The following is a 23,721-nucleotide window of genomic DNA, read 5'->3' as shown; positions in this document are numbered from 1 at the left end:
TGATCATCTTGACTGGTTTCCACCTCAGCTGTATCTGTACCAGCCTCAGTTGTGTCTGCACCTTGTGTTTCCACCTCAAGAGATGTCCTTGCTTCTGGTGTGTGGGGTAAATCAATGGAGACTTCAATCTTGTCAGTGTTGATCTCCAACTCAGCAAGGTCATCCCTGTTAGTACCTGCAACATCAGAACCCTTGCCTTCCTTAGCTGTCAAGTGCATGAAATCATGCTCATTAAAGACTACATCCCTAGATATGATAATCTTAGGTTTTCCATTTTCAACATGACATAGTCTATATCCTTTAACTCCCTTAGGATATCCAAGAAAGAAACATTTAATTGCCCTAGGTTCCAATTTGTCAAGTTTCTGGTGTGCATATGCAGTGCAACCAAATATTTTCAAGTGATTCAGTTTAGCTGTAGTGCCATGCAATTTTTCATAGGGAGTTTTTAAATCAATCACTCTACTGGGACTCCTATTAATCAAATAACATGCAGTGATCAAAGCCTCTCCCCAGTAGATTTTACCTAAACCAGAACTAATCAACAAGCACCTAACCTTGTTCAACAAGTTTCTATTCATCCTCTCATCAACACCATTTTGCTGAGGGGTGTGCTTAACAGTTCTATGCCTAACAATTCCAAATTCAGAACATAACAAGCCAAATTCAGTATTAATGAACTCTAAACCATTATCTGTCCTAAGCACTTTCAATTTCCTTTCATACTGATTTTCCACTTCAATTTTCCATTCTCTGAATTTCTCAAGACATTCCTTTTTGGTTTTAAGTAAATAAACTCATACATGCCTACTGAAATCATCTACAATGGACAAGAAATAGTGTTTACCTGAGTGAGTTCCAACCTTGTGAGAACCCCATAAAGCAGCATGAACATATTCTAATGGTCTTTTAGAACAATGGTGGCCAGCCATGAATTTCAATCCGTGATGCTTTCCCAACACACATGCTTCACAGAAAGGTAATGAGTTCGGTTTGAAATTGCCTAAGAGCCCTTGCTTGGTCAGTTCTTTAATCCCTTGCTCACTCATGTGACCCATCCTTTTATGCCACAGTTCCATCTCAGTTTCTTGGTGTTGCACAACACTAGCTTCACAAGCCATTACTGTTTCTCCTTGCAGAATGTACAAACCATTCTTCTTTTCACCTTTCATGATAGTAAGAGACCCTTTTGCAATTCTCATCTGACCATTGTTAGACTTGTATCTGTAGCCTTCATCCTCAAGAGTACCAAGTGATATCAAGTTCCTTCTAAGTTCTGGTATATGTCTTACTTCATGTAACATTCGAACAGTACCATCAAAGTGCCTAATAGCAACCTATCCAATGCCAATTACCCTGCAAGAATTGTCATTTCCCATTAGTACAGTACCAGAATTTACTTTCCTATAGTCGATAAAATTTTCAAGAATAGGACATATATGGTATGTGCATCAAGAATCAAGAATCCATTCATTTGTGATTCTTTGATCTGAAACCATGTACAAGTCACCATCAGATGAGCAACAATCTGATTCTTCAACATTAGAAGCAGAATCATGCTTCTTTTCTCTGTCTTCTTTGAGTTTGTTCTTGAACTCAATGCAAAACCTCTTGATGTGACCTACTTTCCCACAGAAATAACATTTTCTGTCCTTATGGTATTTTCCTCTTGATTTCGATCTTGATTGGGATCTATGTTGGCTTTTGAAATGATCCTTTCTGTAGTGATCTCTGCCCCTATTGTTGTCTCTTCCTCTGGCCAAGTAAGCTTCATCCTTGACATTGTCTTTCTCCTTGGACATTTCTTGTTCTTTGGACTTCAAGGCTCCAAGAACATCATCAAGGGTAAGAGTATCTCTTCCATACTTGATCACAACCTTTAATTCTTGGTATGCAGGTGGCAAAGATCTGAGAAGAATGACAACTTGGCTTTCTTCATCAACAGTGTGCTTCAAGTTAGCCAACCCTATAATGATTTGGTTAAATACATCAAGGTTATCATCTAAAGACAAATGAGAAGACATTTTAAAACCATATAAAGATTCTAACAAATTAATCTTGTTAGTTAGAGAGGGTTTCATGTAAATCTCTTCAAGCTTGCTCCATAGTTCTCGAGCTGTCTTCATATTCTGAACCTTCCTTCTCACTGTATTGGACAAGTACATTATGATAGTGTAATATGCCAATTCCTCCATATCTTCAAGTTCTTCCTTCTGCAACTTGTCAGTGAGTTCTTCCTTGGGTTTCAATGCCTTGGCAACTTTTTGATGAACAAGAATTCCCTTCAAACTTTCCCTCCATAGGCCAAAGTCCCCTGTCCCATTGAACTTCTCAAGTTCAAATCTTGCTAATCCTGTCATAACTGGTTGCAGATGAGTCTTGATTGAATCTTGATTCTTGAATTCCTCAAATGGATCTTGAACCTAAGCTCTGATTTTGTTGTAATTCCAACAGAAATAACATTGAGGATTCAATCATAAAATCTGCAATAAACTCACAACTTTGACAGTAATAATGAACATAAACCAATTAATCAACACAATGAATCAAACCCGAAATCAAACAAAGAACAACACAAGAATTTATCCTGGTTCCGGTCCTAGAGATCAATATGATCCCTGGCCATACTCCAGCTGAGAAACATCACCAAATCTTCATTAATATGTGAATAACAGAGCATCAATACAATTACAATAACCAGAGCAATCACAGCTCAGATGGTACTCAACACACACCAGAGAAAACAGTCACAGTTTTCTCTCTATCAACCCGAGTACACCCCTTGTTCTTGACCCTTTTCAAGAACAGAAATCTCAGCTTAGAACCCTAAGCAACTCTCTCTAATCCTCTCTCTTATTCTCTCTCTTCTACCTTGTGTTCTCCCACCTTAAAATAATAAAAAAAAAGACTAGACTTATGTATAGGCCCCAACTCAAACAAGGATAGCACCAACTAACTAACTAACATAACCGAAAGTTAGTTAAGTTAGTTGGTTTAAATGAGTTGGATAATAAGTTGGTTTAGAGGATCAATTTCCACAATATATATGAAAATTAACATTAAATTTTTACTCTTATTTTCTTTGATTTGATGGATCCAATCAAATACAATACATATTGGACCTAAAAAATTAGATGGATCTAATCCAATTCAAAAACTAGTAAGTCTAAAATATTGAATAAACTTAAATTAAATCAATAAATATATATGAAATACATGTCACAGATAGAGCTGATCCAATCTAACATCTAATGGATGTTAGATCGATTAGATGATTGAAATTAATTAAATCAGATCAGATGGTAAAATCTAACATCCGATACATAATTAGATCCGATCTGAATATACCTAAAAATATTAAATGTGGTCTAATAAACACCCCCATACACAACTAAAGCATTACACATAAATTTAAGTTCAATTAGGAGTGATCACATGCATTTATTTACGTCATGTATAAATGTCCATACAAACTTAGAAAAGCAAATCGGTTGCTTTCCGTAAACCGCTCAACAATTTTGTTTAGTATGACACAACATACATACAATTAGCAAAACCATATGTTATGTTTCTTTCCTATTGAAAACACAACAAATTAGGCCATTGTTAAATAAGGTATCCCTAACGCTAAATACATCCAAATAATCCCACATGACAGTACCGTGCTCCTATTGTTAACCAAACTCCACCTTATCATATAATCTCTTATAAAGCTAGTCCATTTAGTTTCCTATACTACACACTGAAATAAAAAATAATTTTTTCATAATCAAAGAGATTCAAAATATGGCAGCAGCAGCAGCAGCTTTGGTACCACTGAACCAACAAGGGTTGTCGGTGGGGCGGCCGGTTCAGCGTGCACTAGCCAATGCAGCCAACTTGGCTAACCTTCTCCCAACCGGAACAGTCCTAGCCTTTCAAATCTTCTCACCATGTTTCTCCAACAATGGTCTCTGTAATCTCTCCAATAGGTACCTCACAGCGTGTTTAGTTGTCGTTTGTGCCTTCTTTTGCTTTCTTTCGTCGTTTACGGATAGCTTTGTCGACGAGGGTGGGAAACTACGTTATGGTATGGCCACATTCAAAGGATTCTACGTCTTCAACTGTGATGATGATGAAGAACATGATAGTAATTACGAGATAATCAATAGTAATAATAATAATGATCAATTGGAAAAATATAAGCTACATTTGATTGATTTTGTTCATGGTTTTGTGTCCCTAATTTTGTTCTTGGTGTTTGCGGTTAGTGATTCGAATGTGAAAAATTGTTACTTTTCTGAAGCTGGGAGTGATTGGAATGTTTTAATAATGAATTTGCCGATTGGAGCTGGGGCTTTGGCAAGCTTCTTGTTCACTATTTTTCCCACCACCCGTAGAGGGATTGGCTATGCAGATCTCTCTCATAATCATCGTCCTTAATTCACTTTTCATTCTATGTGTGTAATATTATTGTTTTTTTTTTTTTTTTTTGTATTTTCATATTCCCTTTTTATATTAATATTCAATCTTAAAATTATATGATATGTGTTTTTATTTATAGTTTAATACATTGAGATTTTTAATTTTGTGTATTTTTAATTTTATTTTACATTTTGTGAGATTTTTTTGCATATATTTTTTTTTAAGTAAAATAATTAATGGTTGAAACTCACACAACCTTACCGAAAATATACAACATTTTATATGAAGAGTTGGAGGTTGATTCATTAAAGTATGATTTGAAATTAGTGATAAAGTAGTAAAACAGTTTCGAAATTGTGGTAGCTATGGCGGCCCGGGCCACCACAGAGCAACAATATTCAAAGCCCGTATTTGAGGCATAGTTCAATGTTACTTGGGGTCCTTAAAACTGATTCTATTATATTAAATGCTAATTAAATTGTTATTGTGAAATTCTCGATGATTTTTTGATAATATTTCATGTGAAGGCTCCAAATGATGTCATTGCAATTTTAAAATTTAACGATTATGGTACATCAATATGTTCTCGATGTTTTTTCGATGGTTTGTCCAGTCCTTTACAAACACTACAACAATTGCAGCTATTACTGACGGAAACAATACCGGTGGGCCAAATTCGCCCCTATTAATGGGATTATTACCGGCGGATTTTAGGGCCCGCCAATATTAGTGTGTATTAAATTTCAAGATAAAAAATTAAAAATCAATTGCAATAGCAGCGGGCTTACGTTAATACCGGCGGACAGCCCGCCGCTATTATTGGGGTGAAATTAAGTGCGGGAAAATTCCCGCGTACTGCGTTTAAAACATATTAGCAGTGGACTAATACCGGCGAGTTTCCGCCACTAATAATATTAATACCGACGGGGGTTTTTATTACCGGCGGATCCCGCCGGTAATAGAATTCTATATATATACCCCGGCCCCACGAACCGGTTTCCCCAATTTTTTCATTTTCCAATTTTTTTTCAGATTCAAATTTTTTCTTCTCTTTCATTTTACCACCATTTCTCTTCCATTTCACCACCATTTCTCTTCTATTTCACCACCATTTCTCTTCTAGATGAAGCTATTGTTCCACCGTTTCTCTTCAAATCGGTTAGTTTTTTTTGTATAATATTCTCTGTTTTAAATAAATTAATTTAATATTTGATTTTTTTTTATATTTATATATATATGTTTGTGCTAATATATAATTATAAAGTTTTTTTAATTTATTTTCATATTTAAAAAGTGGGAGTTTAAATTTCGGATTGAATAAGATCACAAATTTTTGTCTGTATAAGGTATGTTTTTATTTTTTTATAAATCATTGTAAATATTTTAAATATAGTGTAGTTGTAATTTTAGTCTGAAATATATATTATTTTTAGGGTTTTCAGGTTTACTTAAATATAATATATATATATTTTTATTTATATACATATAATATATAAATTTATCAGTTTACATATATATTATTTTATTTAAATTTTTATTTCGTTTATATATAATATATTTTTATTTTATATAGATATATATATTAATTTTTGTGTATATATAGTTATATTTGAATTTATTTATATATATATTGTGTTATGTATAGAGCAAGTTTTTTTATAGATGTATTTGTTGTTTTATTTAAGTATATTAGTGAAATGTATATGATTTTATTTATGTGTATTTGTTGTTTTATTTTTGATGTATTAATGATATATTTTTTGATTGTAATAGATTTCAGTTTTTTTTTTTTTTTTTGATATGTTAAAAGATGTAATATTATGCTCATAAAATTTATTAACTATGATTGTAATGGATTTTAGTATTTTTGATGTATTAACAATTTGTTATTTTTAAATAAATTAAAAATGAATATTTTATATATTTAAAATTAAAAAAAAAAATAAGATTCGTTATGTAAGTATTTCATAGTTTAGTAAGATTAGTTTTATTTATTTAATTTTCTTGGTCAGTTTCAGCAACAATTATCAAATTTTTCGCAACAGCAACAATCTCTAAAATTTTCGCAACAACAACAATCTCTGAATTTATCACAACACTACAGACTCGACAATACACTGAGATTTTATCTTCGCAGCATCCATATTACCCTTCACCGCCACTATCACAAGCTCGGGACAATGCATGCACAAGCAATCCATTTAAACTTGAACACCAACGATTCAGAATTTTTAGATTATGTGCTTGATGAAGACAATAATAATTTGTTTAAGTTAATTTTAATTATGTGTGGACAATATTATTTGTAAATTTTTTAATTATGTGTGAATTTATTTAAATTTTTAATTATGTGTGGATTTATTTAAGTTTTTAATTATGTGTGGATGATAATTATTTAATTGGTATGTTAGATAATTTTTAATTCATTATGTGTGTAATAATTAGTTTATTGTTAATTTAATATAAAATATTATAATTTTAAATATTTCTATATATAATATTAATATTATTATGAATTATATATTTATATAATAATTTTTTTTATTTAAACACATTATCGACGGGTACCCGCCGCTATTAATGTGTGAGATTATTAATCTGACGCATTAAATACCGGCGGGTTCCGCCGCTATAGGTCCGCCGATATTAATTAATAATAGCGGCGGATGTATCAGTCCGCCGCTATTACTGATTAATACCGACCAGGTATTACCGGCGGAGCAGTACAGACGGGACCCCGCCGGTAATCACTAATACTGGCGGATTTCACTCTAATTACTGGCGGATCCTTCCGCCCCTAATTCTTCTAATTGTTGTAGTGAAAATTTAGTAAATGTGTTCTATGATGATTTCTCAATAGTTTTTCGATAATATTTCACATGGAGGTTCTAGATGTTGTTATTACAATTTTTAAAATTTAACTTTGATAGCAAGGAAAAATTACACTAATTGTTTCTAAATGTATAAAAATATACAAAATACTTTCTAATACAAGGATGTTATTATTTTAATTTGTTCTGCTATCTTTTTAACATGGCTTTCGAAAACAGCAGGGTCCTGAGCGTCATATGAAGGATGTGTCTGATCAACATCCATCTCAATCACTATCTCAACATCATTGTAAGTGACTGTTCTTGCATACACTTCTTCCTCTGGGAGAGAAAATAACCCTCTCATAACAATCAATTTCTATTAAAGAAAGAAAATTGAACAAATGTTAGAATCCTATCGAAAATACATCAACAACCAATCGAAAACCTATTAGGAAATCGATAGAATACAATAGAGGAAAGAAACACAATTTGTCAATGATATCAACAAAATTTAAACAATAAAATAATAACAGAAATAAAATGCAAACTTAACAACAAAAAATACAATACTAAACCCTATCGAGAATCTATTGAGAATCCATCAATAATAAGTAGATAATCAACAAACATGACAATTAAAAAACTAATTTTTAATCCTACAAGAACATGTCGACAACTAAGCAATAATAACCAATATAACAACAGCAAAATAAAATTCTCACTCTTATCAAGAACCAATCGACAACCTCTTGATAATCAATTGATAATAAATTATAAATATATGTTACTTAAACTATTGATAACCTAACAAGAACCTATCAAAAAATATTCGATAAAGGTTTTCTCTGACTTTGGGACATTTGCGTCGAGAACCCATCGAGAACATATCGAAAAAAGCGTCGAGAATAATACGAACACATAAAATACCCAGAAAACTAGATCTCATTATTTCAGCAAAAACTATATAAAAACTAAGAAAATACAAACAACAACCACATAGATCTACTGACACCATTTTTCATTTTTTTGAATTGTTAGAATATTGGTTGTAAAAATTAGGGTAAATTATATTTAGTATAGTTTCCTATTTGTATTTAGTAGTTTCCCATTTAGTCTCCTAGCTTTGTATATAAATATATACTATTCTATGAAATACAATAGGCAATTCGATTCACCATTCTCTACATGGTATCAGAGTCATACATAGAATTGTAATTTGAAATTCAAAATTCAAAATTAGGGTTCATAAAAAAGAGAGATTAGGGTTTGAGTTTATGGTTCTTTTTTTGAAAACCCTACTTGCTGTGCGAGTTTATGTTGGCCTTTTTACCCTAAATAAAATTCATTTCAATCACTACTAGAGAAAGGGCCTTTATTTTCGGTTTTTAGGCCAGTTTATCTTCGGATTTTATTAAAAATCGCATCCGAAGTCGTTTGAGGCGATGACATATGTTTTAAAATACCGAAGTCGAAGGTGAGGCTACGTCTTCGGTTATTATATAAAAACCGAAGATAAAAGTAACCTTTGTCTTCGGTTATTATATAAAAACCGAAGAGAAAGGTAATCTATGTCTTCGGTTTTTATATAATAACCGAAGACGTAGGTTACTTTTATCTTCAATTTTTATGTAATAACCGAAGACATATGTTTCAAATATCAGAAGAGAAAATAGACCTATATCTTCGGTTATTGTTAAATATATTTTCGGTTAATATTTAAATATTTTAAATATATATTAATTTTTATTAAATAATTAATTATATATTAATTTTTTTTTTTGAAATAATTATAAAATAAATATTATTTCAATTATATAACAAAATTAAGTACAAAAGACATTGTAATTATATTATAACAAAGTTAAAGTATACATTACGAAATATGTTAAGTCCTTACTAATAAAAAAAATACACAAAATAAGTATTGCCTAAAATTAAAAGTCTACAGTTAACTAGTACAGGTATCGTGTCAATTTCGATAACCATTGATGTTGCAGTGGTAGCAACATTGTCTCCACATCGTATGTGTCCATCTTTCCAAACTGTAAAATTAAAGTGTAAATTAGTTATATGTATCACTTATTTATAAGCATAGTATCCTATTTACGGGTATACATAAATGAACTAATTATAGCTTAATTACCTTTTCTCTTATAAGAACGAATGAATTTAGAGCTTTCACAATGTCATTAATGTACCTAAGTACATAAAAACCACATTCAATTCCCAATGTTTGTTTTGGACACGCTGCAACGGTTACTCCTGGAAATGTTCCAAGTAACTCGTTGGAACCTCCAAGCAGTTCATATGCCCTAATTAAATTCAATGATTTATATTGATTTAATTAGCAATAGTTGGTATAAATTTATAGAAAATTAAAATTATAATCTTAAAATGAAAATTGAAAAGTACCTTTGAAGTGTGAGGTCAATAGTCATCTTAGGGCGTTTATGTCTAAGCCAAGGGTCCAAGTGAATGATCTTCCCAGCACAAACAATCTCAAGCATCCAATGACGTCTAATAAGAAATTAATAAGAAAATATTAAGTGTTAATTTAAAAAGAAGAATTAAATTATACTTAACTAGTCCTTAAATAGTACTTGTACATACTCGTAGTTCCACGGTATGAAGAACATCTGAGATTTGTTATTCATTGTATTCAACCATTCAGCCAATTTGATAACAACTTCTTGGTGGACAATTCCATCTTTGTCCGTGGCATTGAGTAGCTCTGGGTCAAAGAACTTGAAATACTCCCGCATATTCGTTAAATCCTCCCAAATGCATCTACATAAATTTATCATGGTTAAGTGTTACATTTTAATAAATGGGAAAAATATTATGTAAAACATACTTAATTCCAAAAATAATTACGTAAAACATACCTAATTCCAAAGATCATGCCTTGACATCCAATAAAATTTAAGGTTCCAACCTGCTCTACATCCTCTGATGACAAGATAATATGTGTGCGAGGTGGCATGAAGTACGGATCGAGTTGGAACTTCAAAAACGCTCCACTTCCCTTTCCTCCTTATAAATTCTTCAACTAAAAAGTGGAGACATACAGGTATTTGAGCCCAGACCTCCGACTTGAATGTTGCATTCTTGTCCACTTGATCTATCCTGACATTTGATTGTGATCCAGCCGAAGACATAACAGGAAGAGTTGATATCTGTTTCCCTTGATTTGGTGATCTGTGAGGGGTTGCTATCTGCTTCCCCTTTGACGATGATTTATGGGTGGATGCGACATCCGGGAATATGGGAACCTGTAAAATATGAATTATAGCATCAATATACAATAAATATGCATTAATCATATATGACAATAAAAAAATAATTTTACCTTATCCAAATTTAAAATTAAATGTTTTGGCCAAGGAAGAAATGTGTCCTTTGTCTCATAGACATATCGGATATTTTCGATAGGATGAGCAATTTCAGCCTCCTCTTGAAGTTGTTCGGTAATTAAAACTCGTGCAATCCCTTCTTTATACTGCACGGTATGAATTGTTACTGGACTAACAGATTCCAGAAGCACACCTTTGGCCACTATATTATGGATGTTGTCTGAACACAAAAGTACTTCGTTGTTATTAGTGGATGAGAAGTTGTACATGACAGGAGGTGTCTGATTATCATCTTCGTACCCTCCAAACTCCTGATGATCATCTAAGTGATCATCATTTTCTTCTGAGGAGTTGTCATTACCATCATCTTGTTCTTGTGCAGCATACAGTTTTTTCTTCAATTCTTCAATTTCTTTTTTGAGTTGAAGAATTTCTTGTTTTTGGGAGGATGATTCACTACATTTAGCCCTTTTCTTTCGACCAAATATCTTACTGGCCTTTGCAGTGAACCTACAAATAACAGTTGGAACACTCATTTAATAAAAAATTAAGTAAAATAAATAAAAAATAATCTAACATTAAATCAAGAAAGTGGCATACCCAGCAGCTCTGACCCGGCTAGGGTGCTCAGGTGTCCCTAATGCTTGAGTCAATATGTCATTCCGACCACTGGCCAAAACTTCACCTGAGTTTACTTTTTCCTCGAGTTCAGCCTATGCATTATGATTGATAATAGTTAATACTTTATAATAACAAATCATATATTCATGTTATTGAATTGTGTTAGATATCACTTACTATTCTTGCGGCAATCTCCCTATCCAAGTCCGTAACTAGGACATTATTTTTCTTGCGGGATTTTAACCAAACATGATGGCGGGCTGGATCTTGAATTTTGATTTCTTTTTTCTGCAACAAACATGTAATTAATAAGGGAATATAATTGTTAAAAAAAAATAATAAATTGACTGAAAATGATCTTAATTCCAGCCAACAATCATGCCCACTTAAGTCTCATGGCCTTATTAAATAAAACAGCAATAGGAAAGCATAAATGCACAAACTTGTGAACTCCTCTTCCTTTCTTTTTCTATGATTTTCAAGAAAAGGACACCAACTTTTCCCATGGTATAGTAAATTCATATTATTATAAATTTTTAAAAACCTAAGCATGCTACCATGGAAAAGTCAAAGCTCTATTTAACAAAACAAAATGTTATCAACTAATTACATTGTGTTCAATTTTTCATATTTAAACATAAATGCTTATTTACAAACCAAATTACTCAAAGTTGTGCAACTTTTTTTAGCCAAACTTAAATTTGGAGGCGCCACAATCACAAGTTACAGCTTATGTAAACAAATTTAGTTTATTACTGTTTATGTTTGATTTTTATTAGCCAGAAATAGGCAACAAAGCAGCAGTCAAAAGGCAAACAGGTGGTTCAGGTTCTGTATTAGAATATCTAAAAACATGTAATTCATTACCACATCCTCTCGGAGAGTCACCATGCCTCTACGAGCTGAGTGGTGCCTTGATGTATTCTGGCAAGCTCGGTCAGATTGTGCCTTTCTCAAAGCCTACAATAAAAATGTGTAAGTTATATACTAGTAAGGCTCATATATCAAAGCTAATTATATAAATGTTGTGAATATACATATATGTACCATATGTTCAGGTGTTAGACGACTCGCAACAAATTTTACTCAATCTTCTTGATCAATTTCAGGATGGTTTTTGGGGGGAATTGCGAGCTCCTTCACCTTATTCGCTTTGGCCAAAGGCATTATGACATCGCATGTCATTTTTGTCTTAAAATCCTTCATAATTCGTCCTGCAATTTTGAGACAATCTTTTTTCCAATCTGCACGAACATTGAAACCACGCTATATGTAGAAAGCAAACAGTTAGTAAATAGTTTAGAAAACACCATAATAAGTATACTTTGTATAATTAACTTACTTGCACGTCTTTCCAAATTTTGTCCTTCAACGATTGATCCACATATCTCCAGTCTTTATAATTGATACCGATTGTTTGTCGGCATCTAACTCCAAGCCACGATATCATCTCTCCATACATATCTCCAAAGTATTCCCCTTTGTCATTAACTTCAAGGTCTATTTTTTCACCTTTATCCATTCTTTGGCATATCCGCTTCATCCGTGTGGGACCTCGATGGTTAGGAGGTTGCAAACAATAACCTAAGTTCTCATATCCTGAGTTCTCATCTCCTGAGCAATCATGTGTCGGCACATCATCTGCCATATCTGCATAATAAACATATTTACTAAATATTAAGATACAATTACACATACAATGGTAGTTACATATGTCAATAAATCACATAAAATATTAAGAAACAATTCAACATACAATGGTAGTTACATATTTCAATCGCATAAAATATTAAGAAATAATTACCTACTAAACACATTTTCTTTTCTTTTTTCGTTTCTTTTGGATCGAATCACAGTCAACCCAAATTCCTTCCTCAATATCATTTCGTATGAATTCACTATCGTCCAAGACATCATCATGTTCAACATCATCGACTTGTTCATGGACTCGTTGTCCAACAATGAAGCATTCGTGCATTAAATCATCATTTTCATCATCATCTTCATTCTCTGCGAACTTTCTTTCTGGTGTCGACAACACAACATACCATTTACCATTAGCAGGATCTGGTATATAAAATACCTGTACTGCTTGGGTCGCCATGATGAAAGGATCATCCTTGCTTCCTTTCTTATTCAAATCAACCAAAGTAAATCCAAGCTCGTCGGTCCTAATTCCAACATTAACATCTACCCATTCACATTTAAAGAGGGCAATTCGGAACAATGTATAATCCAGCTCCCATATTTCATTCACCACTCCATAATATGTCATGGTACCTGAAACTGGATTATTATCCTTTGAAGTAGCAAAATGTAAGGACTCCGCAACTATGCATACACCACTATTCTGAACCATTCGAGCATCATCTCTAGATTTTGTATGAAACCGTTTACCATTGACAATGTAAGCTTGATGCTTCCATACGTCAAAAGTTGGTCCAAGAGCTATGCGATTCAACACATCTGATACTCCATGATTTGGTTGTCGTAACTTCGCTAGAATGGTATTCTTTAACCACCTAATAAATGTTTTACGATGCTCATCTATAACCCACTTCTGTTTGTTTTTGTGACCTCTCGGAATCATTGACTGTAATAACTCCATATGCTCACTACCCTTCACCAAAATAAATTGAAAATAAAAAATAATATATGTAAAAAAAATTAGTTAATTGAATGGATTATGAATTCAATTGATCAACCAAATGCATAACTTACGTTATATATGGTTGAACCTCTGCATTATTGTGCATTAAAACTAATTGAGCTTGATCTAACTCTGCCTTAGATACAGTAACCATTTCTCCTTTCCCTCGCAATCCTTTATCAAACTCATCTGAACTATTTCTTGGTTTGGTGATTCCGATTGTGTCAACTCCAGCTATGTACTCTGAACAAAATTCAACAGCTTCTTCTGATATATAACACTCAACCATACTAGCTTCCGGTCGATGATGGTTACGCACATAGCTTTTGAGCACTTTCATATTCCTTTCAAATGGATACATCCATCTTGCCCAAACTGGCCCACACAACTTTGCTTCTCTCACTAAATGAACCATCAAATGTACCATGATGTCAAAGAATGATGGTGGAAAATACCTTTCAAGGTTGCATAAAGTCTTGACTATATCCTCATGTAATGCATCCAACTTGCTCATTTCTAATTCCTTCCCACATAGTTGATTGAAGAAAATACAAACATGAGTCAAACACTCTCTAACCTTTTTGGGTAAGACCGATCTGATGGCGATTGGAAGCAAATGTTGCATTAACGCATGACAATCGTGTGATTTCATACCCATTAGCTTCAATTCATCCGTATTTACCAAGTTTTTAATGTTAGAAGAGTATCCATCAGGGACTTTCATATTCGATAATGATTTGCAAACAATTTCTTTCTCTTTCTTTGACAAAGTGTAACATGCAGGAGGCAAATATAAGCGTTTACCTTTCTGTTCAGGTGCCAAAGATTGTCTAATTCCCATTTCAACAAGATCTAAACGACTTGATAAACCATCTTTAGTTTTGCCGGAAATGTCAAGTAAGGTACCGATGATACTATCACACACATTTTTTTCTATATGCATAACATCTAAATAATGTCGAACCATTAGATCTTTCCAGTATGGAAGACGAAAAAAATTGACTTTCGTTGAAAACAACTATTTCTTTTCTTTCTTTTTTGTGTCTTTCCATACTTGAAATCTACATGTTCTACTTGTTCAAGAATTTGTTCCCCTGACATTGGCAAAGGAGCACTATCTCGTTCTTCAGTACCATCATATGCTTTCTTTTTCCTTCTATCAGGATGATCTCGAGGCAAGTACCGTCTATGGCCCATATAACACATTTTGTGTCCATTCGTCAAGCGACGTGCTCGTGTGTTAGTGCAGCAAATTGGACAACCTTGGTAACCTTTTGTGCTCAGACCCGATAAATTGCTATAAGCAGGGAAGTCACTAACAGTCCACAATAACACGGCCTTCAATTTGAAAATTTCTTTCTTAAGACCATCATATGTCTCAACACCATTCTCATACAAATCTTTTAGATCATCAATTAATGGTGCCAAGTATACGTCTATATTATGCCCCGGTTGGTTTGGTCCTGAGATCATGAGCGAAAGCATATTAAATTTTCTTTTCATCACCAACCAAGGAGGAAGATTGTACATAACAAGGAAGACAGGCCACGAACTATGCCTACTACTCAGTGATCTATGTGGGTTTACTCCATGCAACGAGATAGACCAAGACGAAGATGTACGGGTTCTAACTTGAATTACGGATTCAAGTAATCTACTTTTTTCCATGCTTGCGAATCTGCAGGATGCCTAAGTTTACCGTCTCTCACTCTCTTAGTATCATGCCATATCAAGTTTGCAGAGTGCTCCGAGCTACGATATAATCGTTTGAGAGGAGGAATCAAAGGCAAGTACCACATCACTTTTTGAGGAATAAGTTTCCTTTTCTCCTCACTCTTATTCGTTTTGTGGCGGGGTAAACCACAAGTTGGGCAACTATCCATGTCTGCATATTCCTTCCGATACAAAATACAATCGTTCGGACATGCATGGATCTTTTCATACTTCAATCCTATCGCATTTAAAGTTTTTTTCACTTCATATGTCGACACGGAAAATAATTATCAACGAGGCAAAATTTCTTTAAAAGCGGCTAAGAATCGACTAAAACCCTTATCGCTCACCCCATTTTCAGCTTTAATGTTGTAAAATTTTACCAATGTTGGTAATCTTAATTTTTTACAACCATCAAACAAGGGTTTTTCTGCATCACTAACCAAATTGTCTAATTTTTCAGGATCATCAAGAAACTCCTCTTGTGCTTCATCAAGCAATTCCATAGGAAAGTCATCAACATCATTAAACTCGAAATCATCTACCCCCCGCTTCCCTAACGGATATGGGTCACTGGTTGATCGCTCTCCGTGCCAATACCATGTAGTGTAGCTTCTATTGAAACCCCGACAAATTACGTGATCCTTTATCATCGTAATATTCCCTTTTGTTCCGTTACAACAATCTACACACGGACAGGGAATTCGTTCGTGATTACTAGAATTTTTTAGGGCAAACTCTAGAAATTTGTTGAACCCATCTAGAAATTGCGGTGTTTCTCTCCTCTCAAGCATCCACGATTTATCCATACCGCAAATTTAAAACAAATTCCTAACAAGTAAATTTAAAATAACTTAAATCAAAATATTAATCCAAATTCTATCGAAATTTCGGCAGCATAACAACTATAAATCGGACGTTCCCGAAAAAAATTAACCAGAAAATCAAAACATATAACAATCCACAACAAAAAAAAATTAAATTCCACCCATCCGACCGCAGTACATGTATTCGCAGAACCTACTTCACTACGGATGAATATTTAAGATATTCAAACTCATCTAACATGTTTATTAATAATTAATTAAAAGATAGAAAAATTATATATACCTCTAGCTCAAGACTTGGAAAAAATCGTGTTCTCCCTTCAATTTAGATTCTTGATGCTTAACCACAAAACCTACAAATAAATACAATTAAAAAGAATGTTAATAATAACATTGGCCATGAATAGATAACATGATTGTATTTTACAACAAGGCAATTAACTGCTATACTGATAACATGATTTCAATTTGGTGCCTTCAAATCATTCAACACGAGAGAAATGAACTTATTTGGAAGATGAGTGCAAAAATTATAGTAGAGAAATAATCAAATGATGATGAAATGTCACATTCACAGTACTTAAAAAATAATTTTAACATATGAGATGTTGTCTAGCAGTATAGCACGTACATGAAAATAATTTCCATAAAAATAATTTTAACATAAGACCACTCATATATATTAAGCTCAAAAAACCATAACTATTTCTCTGTCATGATTATGTAGTCTACAATCTCAATCAATAACAAATTAAATATAGTGAATTGGAAAACTCACAAATAACAAATTAATATAGTAATTATATAAATACACTTTCCCTTTTGGAAGATTATATATGAGCTTAAAGAAATAGTATTGTAAATGAATAATAGAAGGTATAATATCAGTGAAGTAATTGAGTACTTTAAGTTTGCTCTGTATCTCATCTACTTCTTGGCTCAACTAGAAAAGAAACACATATCAAGCAGAATGAACATAGAAAATGAATACAATTTAACCATATTTCAAGCACATAAAATGCTTGGAAATAATGACACCTATTACCACCATGATCTAGCTGAACTCCATCTATTTAGAAAGAGAAAAACAATACAGAACATCAAATTAACATTACAAAAAATATCTATGAAATCCAATAAAACTTGATTGTTCTTGTATATAAACATAGGTTAGCATTTTGATTGATTTCGTATAAATGAACAATGAAGCAACCCATTAGTCAAAATACAAGTTATTCAAAATAAGAAAATATCTAAAGAAAACCAAGAGAAAACTCAAAAGTGAAATGCAAGTAAAATTTATTAAGTGGCTTGCTGGGGGCGTTCATAAATCGAAATGATATAGCCAAGGATAAGGTTGAAATTAAGTCAAGGACAAGTCAGTATTTCCAATAAACACCTAGACTAAAAACAAACCATTGTTAGAAACCAAATTAACAATAAAAAAAACAGGTTCAGAGGGGCATGAACCAGTTTCGAAAACTCTCTTGCATGCCGATTCTGACATAACCTCTCAACTTTCCCTTTTAATCAGGCATTTGGGAAAAAAAATACAACTATGCCTAAAACAGTACAGAGAAATCTGTATCATACTTACTATTCAAAGAAAATTGGAGACTTGTTGGAGATGAAGATTGAAAATGAAGACCCCTACAGTATTTCAAGTTCTATTTCAGTGCTAGAAATCTGTATCATACGAACGGTTGAATCTTGCAGCTCACGGCGCTGGGCAATCGTAATAGAAAATCAAAAAAATAATGTCACAAATAATCACAGATTCATAATAGAAAATCAAACCAGAAACCATAGGAAAAGAACGAACCTTCAATGACTCAATCGTTCTCTCGGCCACCACCCCTTTTCTCTCCAACTAGCTGTCGAACAGAGCAAATGAAGGGTCGTCGTCGTCGAACAGAGTAACTGAAGGGTCGTCCTTGCCGTCGTACTCGTCGGGGGTAACTGTAGAGGGTTGTGGGTTTTGAGGGTTTGAGCAAGAGGGTTGTGGGTTTTGAGGGTTTGAGCAAGAGGGTCGTGGGTTAAGGACGGGTTTCGACAAAAAGGCTTAGGGCCGGTGTAATAAACTCTTCGCGCTCCACCTTTGTCTTCGGTAAGTAGCAAATTACCGAAAACAAAGGGCTCCACGTGGAGCCCTTTGTTTTCGGTAATTTTCTACTTACCGAAGACAAAGGTCCCTCAATCCATATACATATTTAACAATAATTAAACCCTTTATATGACTTCGCTTATTAACAAAGACCGAAAATATAGTTAAAATTTCACTAAATAAGCGATGATAGGGGTATTAAAATAGTTTTATCTTCGGATTTTTAATTTATTAAAGAAAAAAAACGAAAATAAAAGATATGTTTGTAGTAGTGAATATAATCAGATTTACTAATTAATAAAAGATCAGAAATCACTCTCTGTTGCATAGTTCACATGATTTATTTCATGATTATATGTTTAGTGTATAAATTCTATTCGATCCAGAATATATATATATTTGTTCATGATTATAGTGTCGTCAGCACAGTGGAATATAATCATGATTATATGTTCAAAAGTTTAATTCCCATGATTTGTCAGTTCACTGGATTTAGATGACATGATAATCAGCGATAAGGTATACTTACACCTTGGATAAGTGTTATGTCCTCTCCAGGACATTGGAAAAATTTACTAGTATCGGATGTATGGAGTATACATTGGATTGGACCGATATTGAACTTGGATAAGATATCATAAACTTACCGTTATTATATTCTTTAAGTTGTTCGTGGAAGCTAATTAATCATTCTGGTGAATATTTACATCTTGAGAATATGGTAGTTCAATTGAGTGAGAGCATTAATCATAGATGTGGAATCTATAGGTTCTATAAGTATTTAGAAGTGAAACAATAATTTCCTTCGAGCTTGGCTGAATAGAGATAAATGATTGAGATCTCATTTAGTAATTATATTAGTTTACTAAAATATTATTTATAGGTAACTAAGTGTTTTAAGAATAAAATACATTCAAGGGTAGAACGATAAATTTGTCCCTTTTCGATGTAGATCATCTATAGAGGATCTTTGACTATTAGGGTTGTAACAATTGATAATCACAACGTATCTATATCGTGGTACATATAGAGTGTTCTATATAATTTAGAGTGATATTCAATTCCAAATCTATAGTGGCGCAAGACATCATTGATAAGTTAGAAAATTTACTTGGTGAGTTTTAGATCAACTTATTGAAAACTTAGTTATATAGGCACATGGTCTCCTCACTAGTTGAGATAATACTGCTTGCAGACTCAGTTAATTGATTTTGATTAATCAATTATAATTCTAAAATTAGACTATGTCTTATTTATGAATTTTCACTAAGCAAGCACTTAATTGTGAAGAAAGAGGTTTTGGGGTTAAATTATTAGTCAAAAGACTTTGTATTGTCTTATTAATAAATAATATAAATGGCGATTTTATTTGATAATTAACTATAATTATTAAATAAATAGTTTTGACATTTATAGGATTGAAATTAGAAATATGGTATTATTGAAAGGAGAATAACTGGTTGAAATAAATTGGTAAAGTTGTAACTAGAGATAGGTCCTTAAGTGGCCGACCACTCTAGTAATTTTTTGCCCATTATTTTATTCTTTTTTAATTCATATAATTTAAACCTAAGCCCTAGTTGAAGCACTATAAAAGGAACATGATGCTCTCATCTCATCCAACTCAACTATTCACTTCAACCAAATCAAACCTAGCTTTCATTCTCTGATAACTAGTAGATGAGAGACACCTTCTATAGAATTTTGAACCCTCCTTCATTTTTCTTCAACCAATTCGCCCTTAGTGATAGAGTGCCATGCCCACACATAGCAAGTCAAGTACTTAATCATAGTGCGGAAGACAGTGGTAACCAACCCGAAGGAGAGAAAGAGATCCAGACTCAGATCTTGATAATACTCTGTGACAGATTGGAACAAGGGTTAGAGATTTGAGTAGAAGGAGTCATATTATTCTGCTGTAATCAATGTAAGGTTTTCTAAACTCTTATGTGTGTAATTTTATCGTATGAAAAATTTATATTTAGGATGTTAATTCAACATACTTGTTAGTAAATCTAGATCCTGCTAAAATATTCCTAAAAACTGACCTAAAAGCCATGGTAATGATTTACTTTTATGTAATATGGATTTAAAACGATGAATATGTTATATTTGTTGATTTGGATGTGTGCATGTTGGTTTATGTGTTATTTAATGATTGTACATGATTTTCAAAAATTTTCCATGAAATTAATTTCATTTTTATTCTAAAAATAATTTATTTAGATTCCTTGTGAAAAATTATGCAACTTTCATTTTTACGGAACTCAATTCCGATAAAAAATAAGAGAGTTATGGGCATTTGAAAATCGGGGTCCAAAGGGTGTCGAGGGTCGAGCACCGCATGCACTCCCTGATCCCTCAGACACACTGTGTCTGAAGCGCACACTACCCCTCGTTCAGATACTCCCTCCGGTGCGCTTACATGCTGTAGGTGACCCAGTTCTCTCGGTCAGGGACCCTGCATCCAACTCATGCGCGCGCATTCGAAGGCTGTGTGCAGCCTATTGCACGCCCAAATGGATTTTCAACCCCAAAATTCTAAATTTTGTGATTTTTTCATTTCAAATCATAAATGTCAAAAATAAAATTTTATTTATTTTATCATTTATACTTAAATATCAATTTTTAAATTATTTATTATATTATTATTAATTTTTGATATTTTGAGGTTTAAATTTAAAAATTAATTATTTTATTTTTTAAATTATGGTGAGATTTTAAAATTTTGTTAATTTTTTTAATATTTATATATTATTTAATTATAAGGTTAGAAATTTTAATATTAGGTATATTTTAAAGTAAAAGATAGCATATTCTTTTAATTTGAAATATATATTAAAATAATCGTATAAGATAAATTAAATAATTAATAAATTTAAAATTAACCTAGATACCTTTATAGACATCCTAACCATAATATTTTTAAATTTAAAATCGGTTATTTAGTGAAATATTTTATTCTTTATAAATTACAAGTTAGAAAAATGATATAAATATTTTATATCATTTTACTTATCAGACATTTATAAATAATATTTAAAATATTTAAATAACCTAGATATTTTTGTAGAAATTTAAAAAAAGCTTAATTTGAGATATTTTGACATATAGTTTAGAAAAATATTATTTGTTTATTATTTTATTCTTAAAATAATAATTGCCTAACCATATTTATTTTAAAATTAGTTTATTTTGTTATTTTAATTTTATTAAATTATAAGATTAGAAAATGATATTGAAAATATCTATTTGGTTATTTTCAAATTATTTATCTTATTAGATATTTAATTTAATTAGATTAAATAATTCAAATAAACCTAAATATTTTAAATTAGTTTTATATTTTATTTTAAATTTTGTAAAGATATTTTAGGTTGTTTTAACAATCCCAAATTTTCAAAATTTATTGGTTAGTTAAATGATAATTTAATTATATAATTAATAAATATATTTTTTTCACATTTGTTACATGGATATTGTTTGTTTTAATTAAATTGTTTATTCAAAATATTTTTTTTTAACAACCCTATTATTTATTTAAGATGTTCCCTTATTGGATTACACTTTTGATGGCTCCCACTCAATAGTATGAGTCTGGTTTAATACATACACAAGTTTGTATTTAACCTCTTACAATCGGTACTTAGGCACATCCTGTTGTGACATTTATCTTTTTTCAAAAACAATAAATTCTTTCTACACTAAGTCATCAACATTGGATTCTAGTACAGGGCCGGCCAGAGGGTGGGGCGGCCGGGGCATACGCCCCAGGCCCCACTATTTTGGAGGCCCCCGAAAAATTAAATTGATATATATACACACAAAAGAGTATATATATCTTTTAGTTCAACAAGTATCCATAGAAAGCTGTAGCACAAGTGGGAAGCAAGAAAGCATAAATTTGTATAGATTGGGGAGGTCCTGGGTTCGATTCATTGCTGAGTCCAATTTTGGTTATTTTAAATTTTTTTGTGTTTTACATAATACATCCATATAAGAACAAATACATAGTGAAGAATTAGTTTAAATTTGTAAGGTTTATTTTATTTATTTATTTCTTTAAAATAAGAATATAATATTTTGGACCAAATATTATATTTTGTATATTTTTTATGAAATTACTTTAATATATAATGTACAATAGTATTTTAAAGTACACACTGGTACAAAAATTAGAGAAAATATTAAAGGGAAATTACTCTATATACTATTTTTTTTATTTTTTTTTTCAAATTTACGATTTGGGTTTCTAAAGTGGTTGCAGCGCTAGTTGCAATAAGGGTTTCTATGTAGAATTTCGTAAAATACAAAAAAAGAAAAAAAAAAAAACTATTTTAAAGTGTAAAAATGAAAAAGCCCCAATATTATATTTAGTATATTTTTTTTATGAAATTACTCTAATATATAAAGTACAGTAGCATTTCAAGATACAAACTAGTAACAAAAAATTAAAATAATTTTTGATATACTATTTTTTTTTTATTATATTTTTAACAAAAGTACCAAAATATATAGTACTCCAATAGAGATGTTATTAATAATTAAATATTACATTATCGAGTTAATTTACGTGGCAAGAAAAATTATTTGTTATATGGAGATAAAATAGTTAAAATCGATATTGTGTCAAAATTTAAATAATATTTATTTTAAATTTTTGTAAAAAAAAAAAGCCTCATTTCAAAATTCGCCCTAGGCCTCTCAACACCTTGAGACGGCCCTGTTCTAGTATTACATTAATGTATAATACTTATTAAGAATAAGTTATCACCAGAGATACTATAAAACTATTTTGTTGTTAACAACAATTCATAAAGACCATGAATTATGCTTGTGTCTTTTGAATAGACACAGCAGCATTTCCTATATTTTCCTCATAATTCTCATAAGTTATAACTATCCATGTGAATGGTTAGATTAATTTTTCTTAGTTTTATTTTAAAATTCATTTCTTGAACATATCATTGTAAGTCATCACTAATGTTATCCAAATAATAACAGGCTGGATTTATAAAAATCCTCCCACTATGATAAAGTATTGTGATTCTATGTCTAGGAACTTTAGGGGTATCTTTACTATTGTAAGAAATAATAGAACATATACACGATCAACGATAAATTTATTCTACTAGTTTACTAGTCATGAAATGGTCCACCCTTAATCTATTCATAAAAATGAGTAAAATATATACCAATGTCTGATTAAAATATATGTGTTATAGAGATTTTGCGG

At 31.8% G+C, this 23,721-nt stretch overlaps 3 protein-coding genes across 3 annotated transcripts; 1 reads left to right on the top strand and 2 right to left on the bottom strand.

The window, feature by feature from the left end:
- Nucleotides 1-3,189: 3,189 nt before the first annotated feature.
- LOC115720038 (protein DMP10-like) lies at nucleotides 3,190-4,562 on the top strand. The gene has a single exon (XM_030649203.2). It carries the CDS (start codon nucleotides 3,787-3,789, stop codon nucleotides 4,420-4,422), a length of 636 nt encoding a protein of 211 aa, XP_030505063.2. The 5' UTR covers nucleotides 3,190-3,786; the 3' UTR covers nucleotides 4,423-4,562.
- Nucleotides 4,563-10,223: 5,661 nt separating this feature from the next.
- Nucleotides 10,224-12,436, bottom strand: LOC115712785 (uncharacterized). Its single transcript, XM_061109613.1, has 7 exons — nucleotides 12,239-12,436; nucleotides 12,059-12,151; nucleotides 11,369-11,479; nucleotides 11,171-11,283; nucleotides 10,567-11,080; nucleotides 10,304-10,489; nucleotides 10,224-10,250 (listed from the first exon to the last, which is right to left on the bottom strand). Exons 1-7 carry the CDS (start codon nucleotides 12,239-12,241, stop codon nucleotides 10,224-10,226), a joined length of 1,047 nt encoding a protein of 348 aa, XP_060965596.1. The 5' UTR covers nucleotides 12,242-12,436.
- A 106-nt stretch (nucleotides 12,437-12,542) lies between these two features.
- LOC115699780 (uncharacterized) lies at nucleotides 12,543-15,414 on the bottom strand. The gene is made up of 3 exons (XM_061110891.1): nucleotides 13,913-15,414; nucleotides 12,996-13,806; nucleotides 12,543-12,841 (listed from the first exon to the last, which is right to left on the bottom strand). The coding sequence occupies exons 1-2, from the start codon at nucleotides 14,806-14,808 to the stop codon at nucleotides 12,999-13,001; spliced, it is 1,704 nt and encodes a 567-aa protein (XP_060966874.1). The 5' UTR covers nucleotides 14,809-15,414; the 3' UTR covers nucleotides 12,543-12,841; nucleotides 12,996-12,998.
- Between the last annotated feature and the right edge of the window lie 8,307 nt (nucleotides 15,415-23,721).

Source organism: Cannabis sativa, chromosome 2 (assembly GCF_029168945.1).
Source record: "Cannabis sativa cultivar Pink pepper isolate KNU-18-1 chromosome 2, ASM2916894v1, whole genome shotgun sequence".
In the NCBI taxonomy this organism is placed as follows: domain Eukaryota; kingdom Viridiplantae; phylum Streptophyta; class Magnoliopsida; order Rosales; family Cannabaceae; genus Cannabis; species Cannabis sativa.
The sequence above is the reverse complement of the archived record's forward strand: the minus strand, read 5'-3'. Positions and strand labels throughout refer to the sequence as shown.

Bases quoted from the DNA above. Each gene is read 5' to 3' on its own strand.
- LOC115720038 (XM_030649203.2), top strand. From the start codon at position 3,787: ATGGCAGCAGCAGCAGCAGCTTTGGTACCACTGAACCAACAAGGGTTG.
- LOC115712785 (XM_061109613.1), bottom strand. The intron at 10,490-10,566 runs GTAAAATTATTT...CATATTTTACAG, and splicing joins TAATTTTAAATTTGGATAAG to GTTCCCATATTCCCGGATGT. The intron at 10,251-10,303 runs GTCTGGGCTCAA...AGAATTTATAAG, and splicing joins ATGCAACATTCAAGTCGGAG to GAGGAAAGGGAAGTGGAGCG.
- LOC115699780 (XM_061110891.1), bottom strand. From the start codon at position 14,808: ATGGTTCGACATTATTTAGATGTTATGCATATAGAAAAAAATGTGTGT. The intron at 13,807-13,912 runs GTAAGTTATGCA...GGTGAAGGGTAG, and splicing joins GAGGTTCAACCATATATAAC to TGAGCATATGGAGTTATTAC.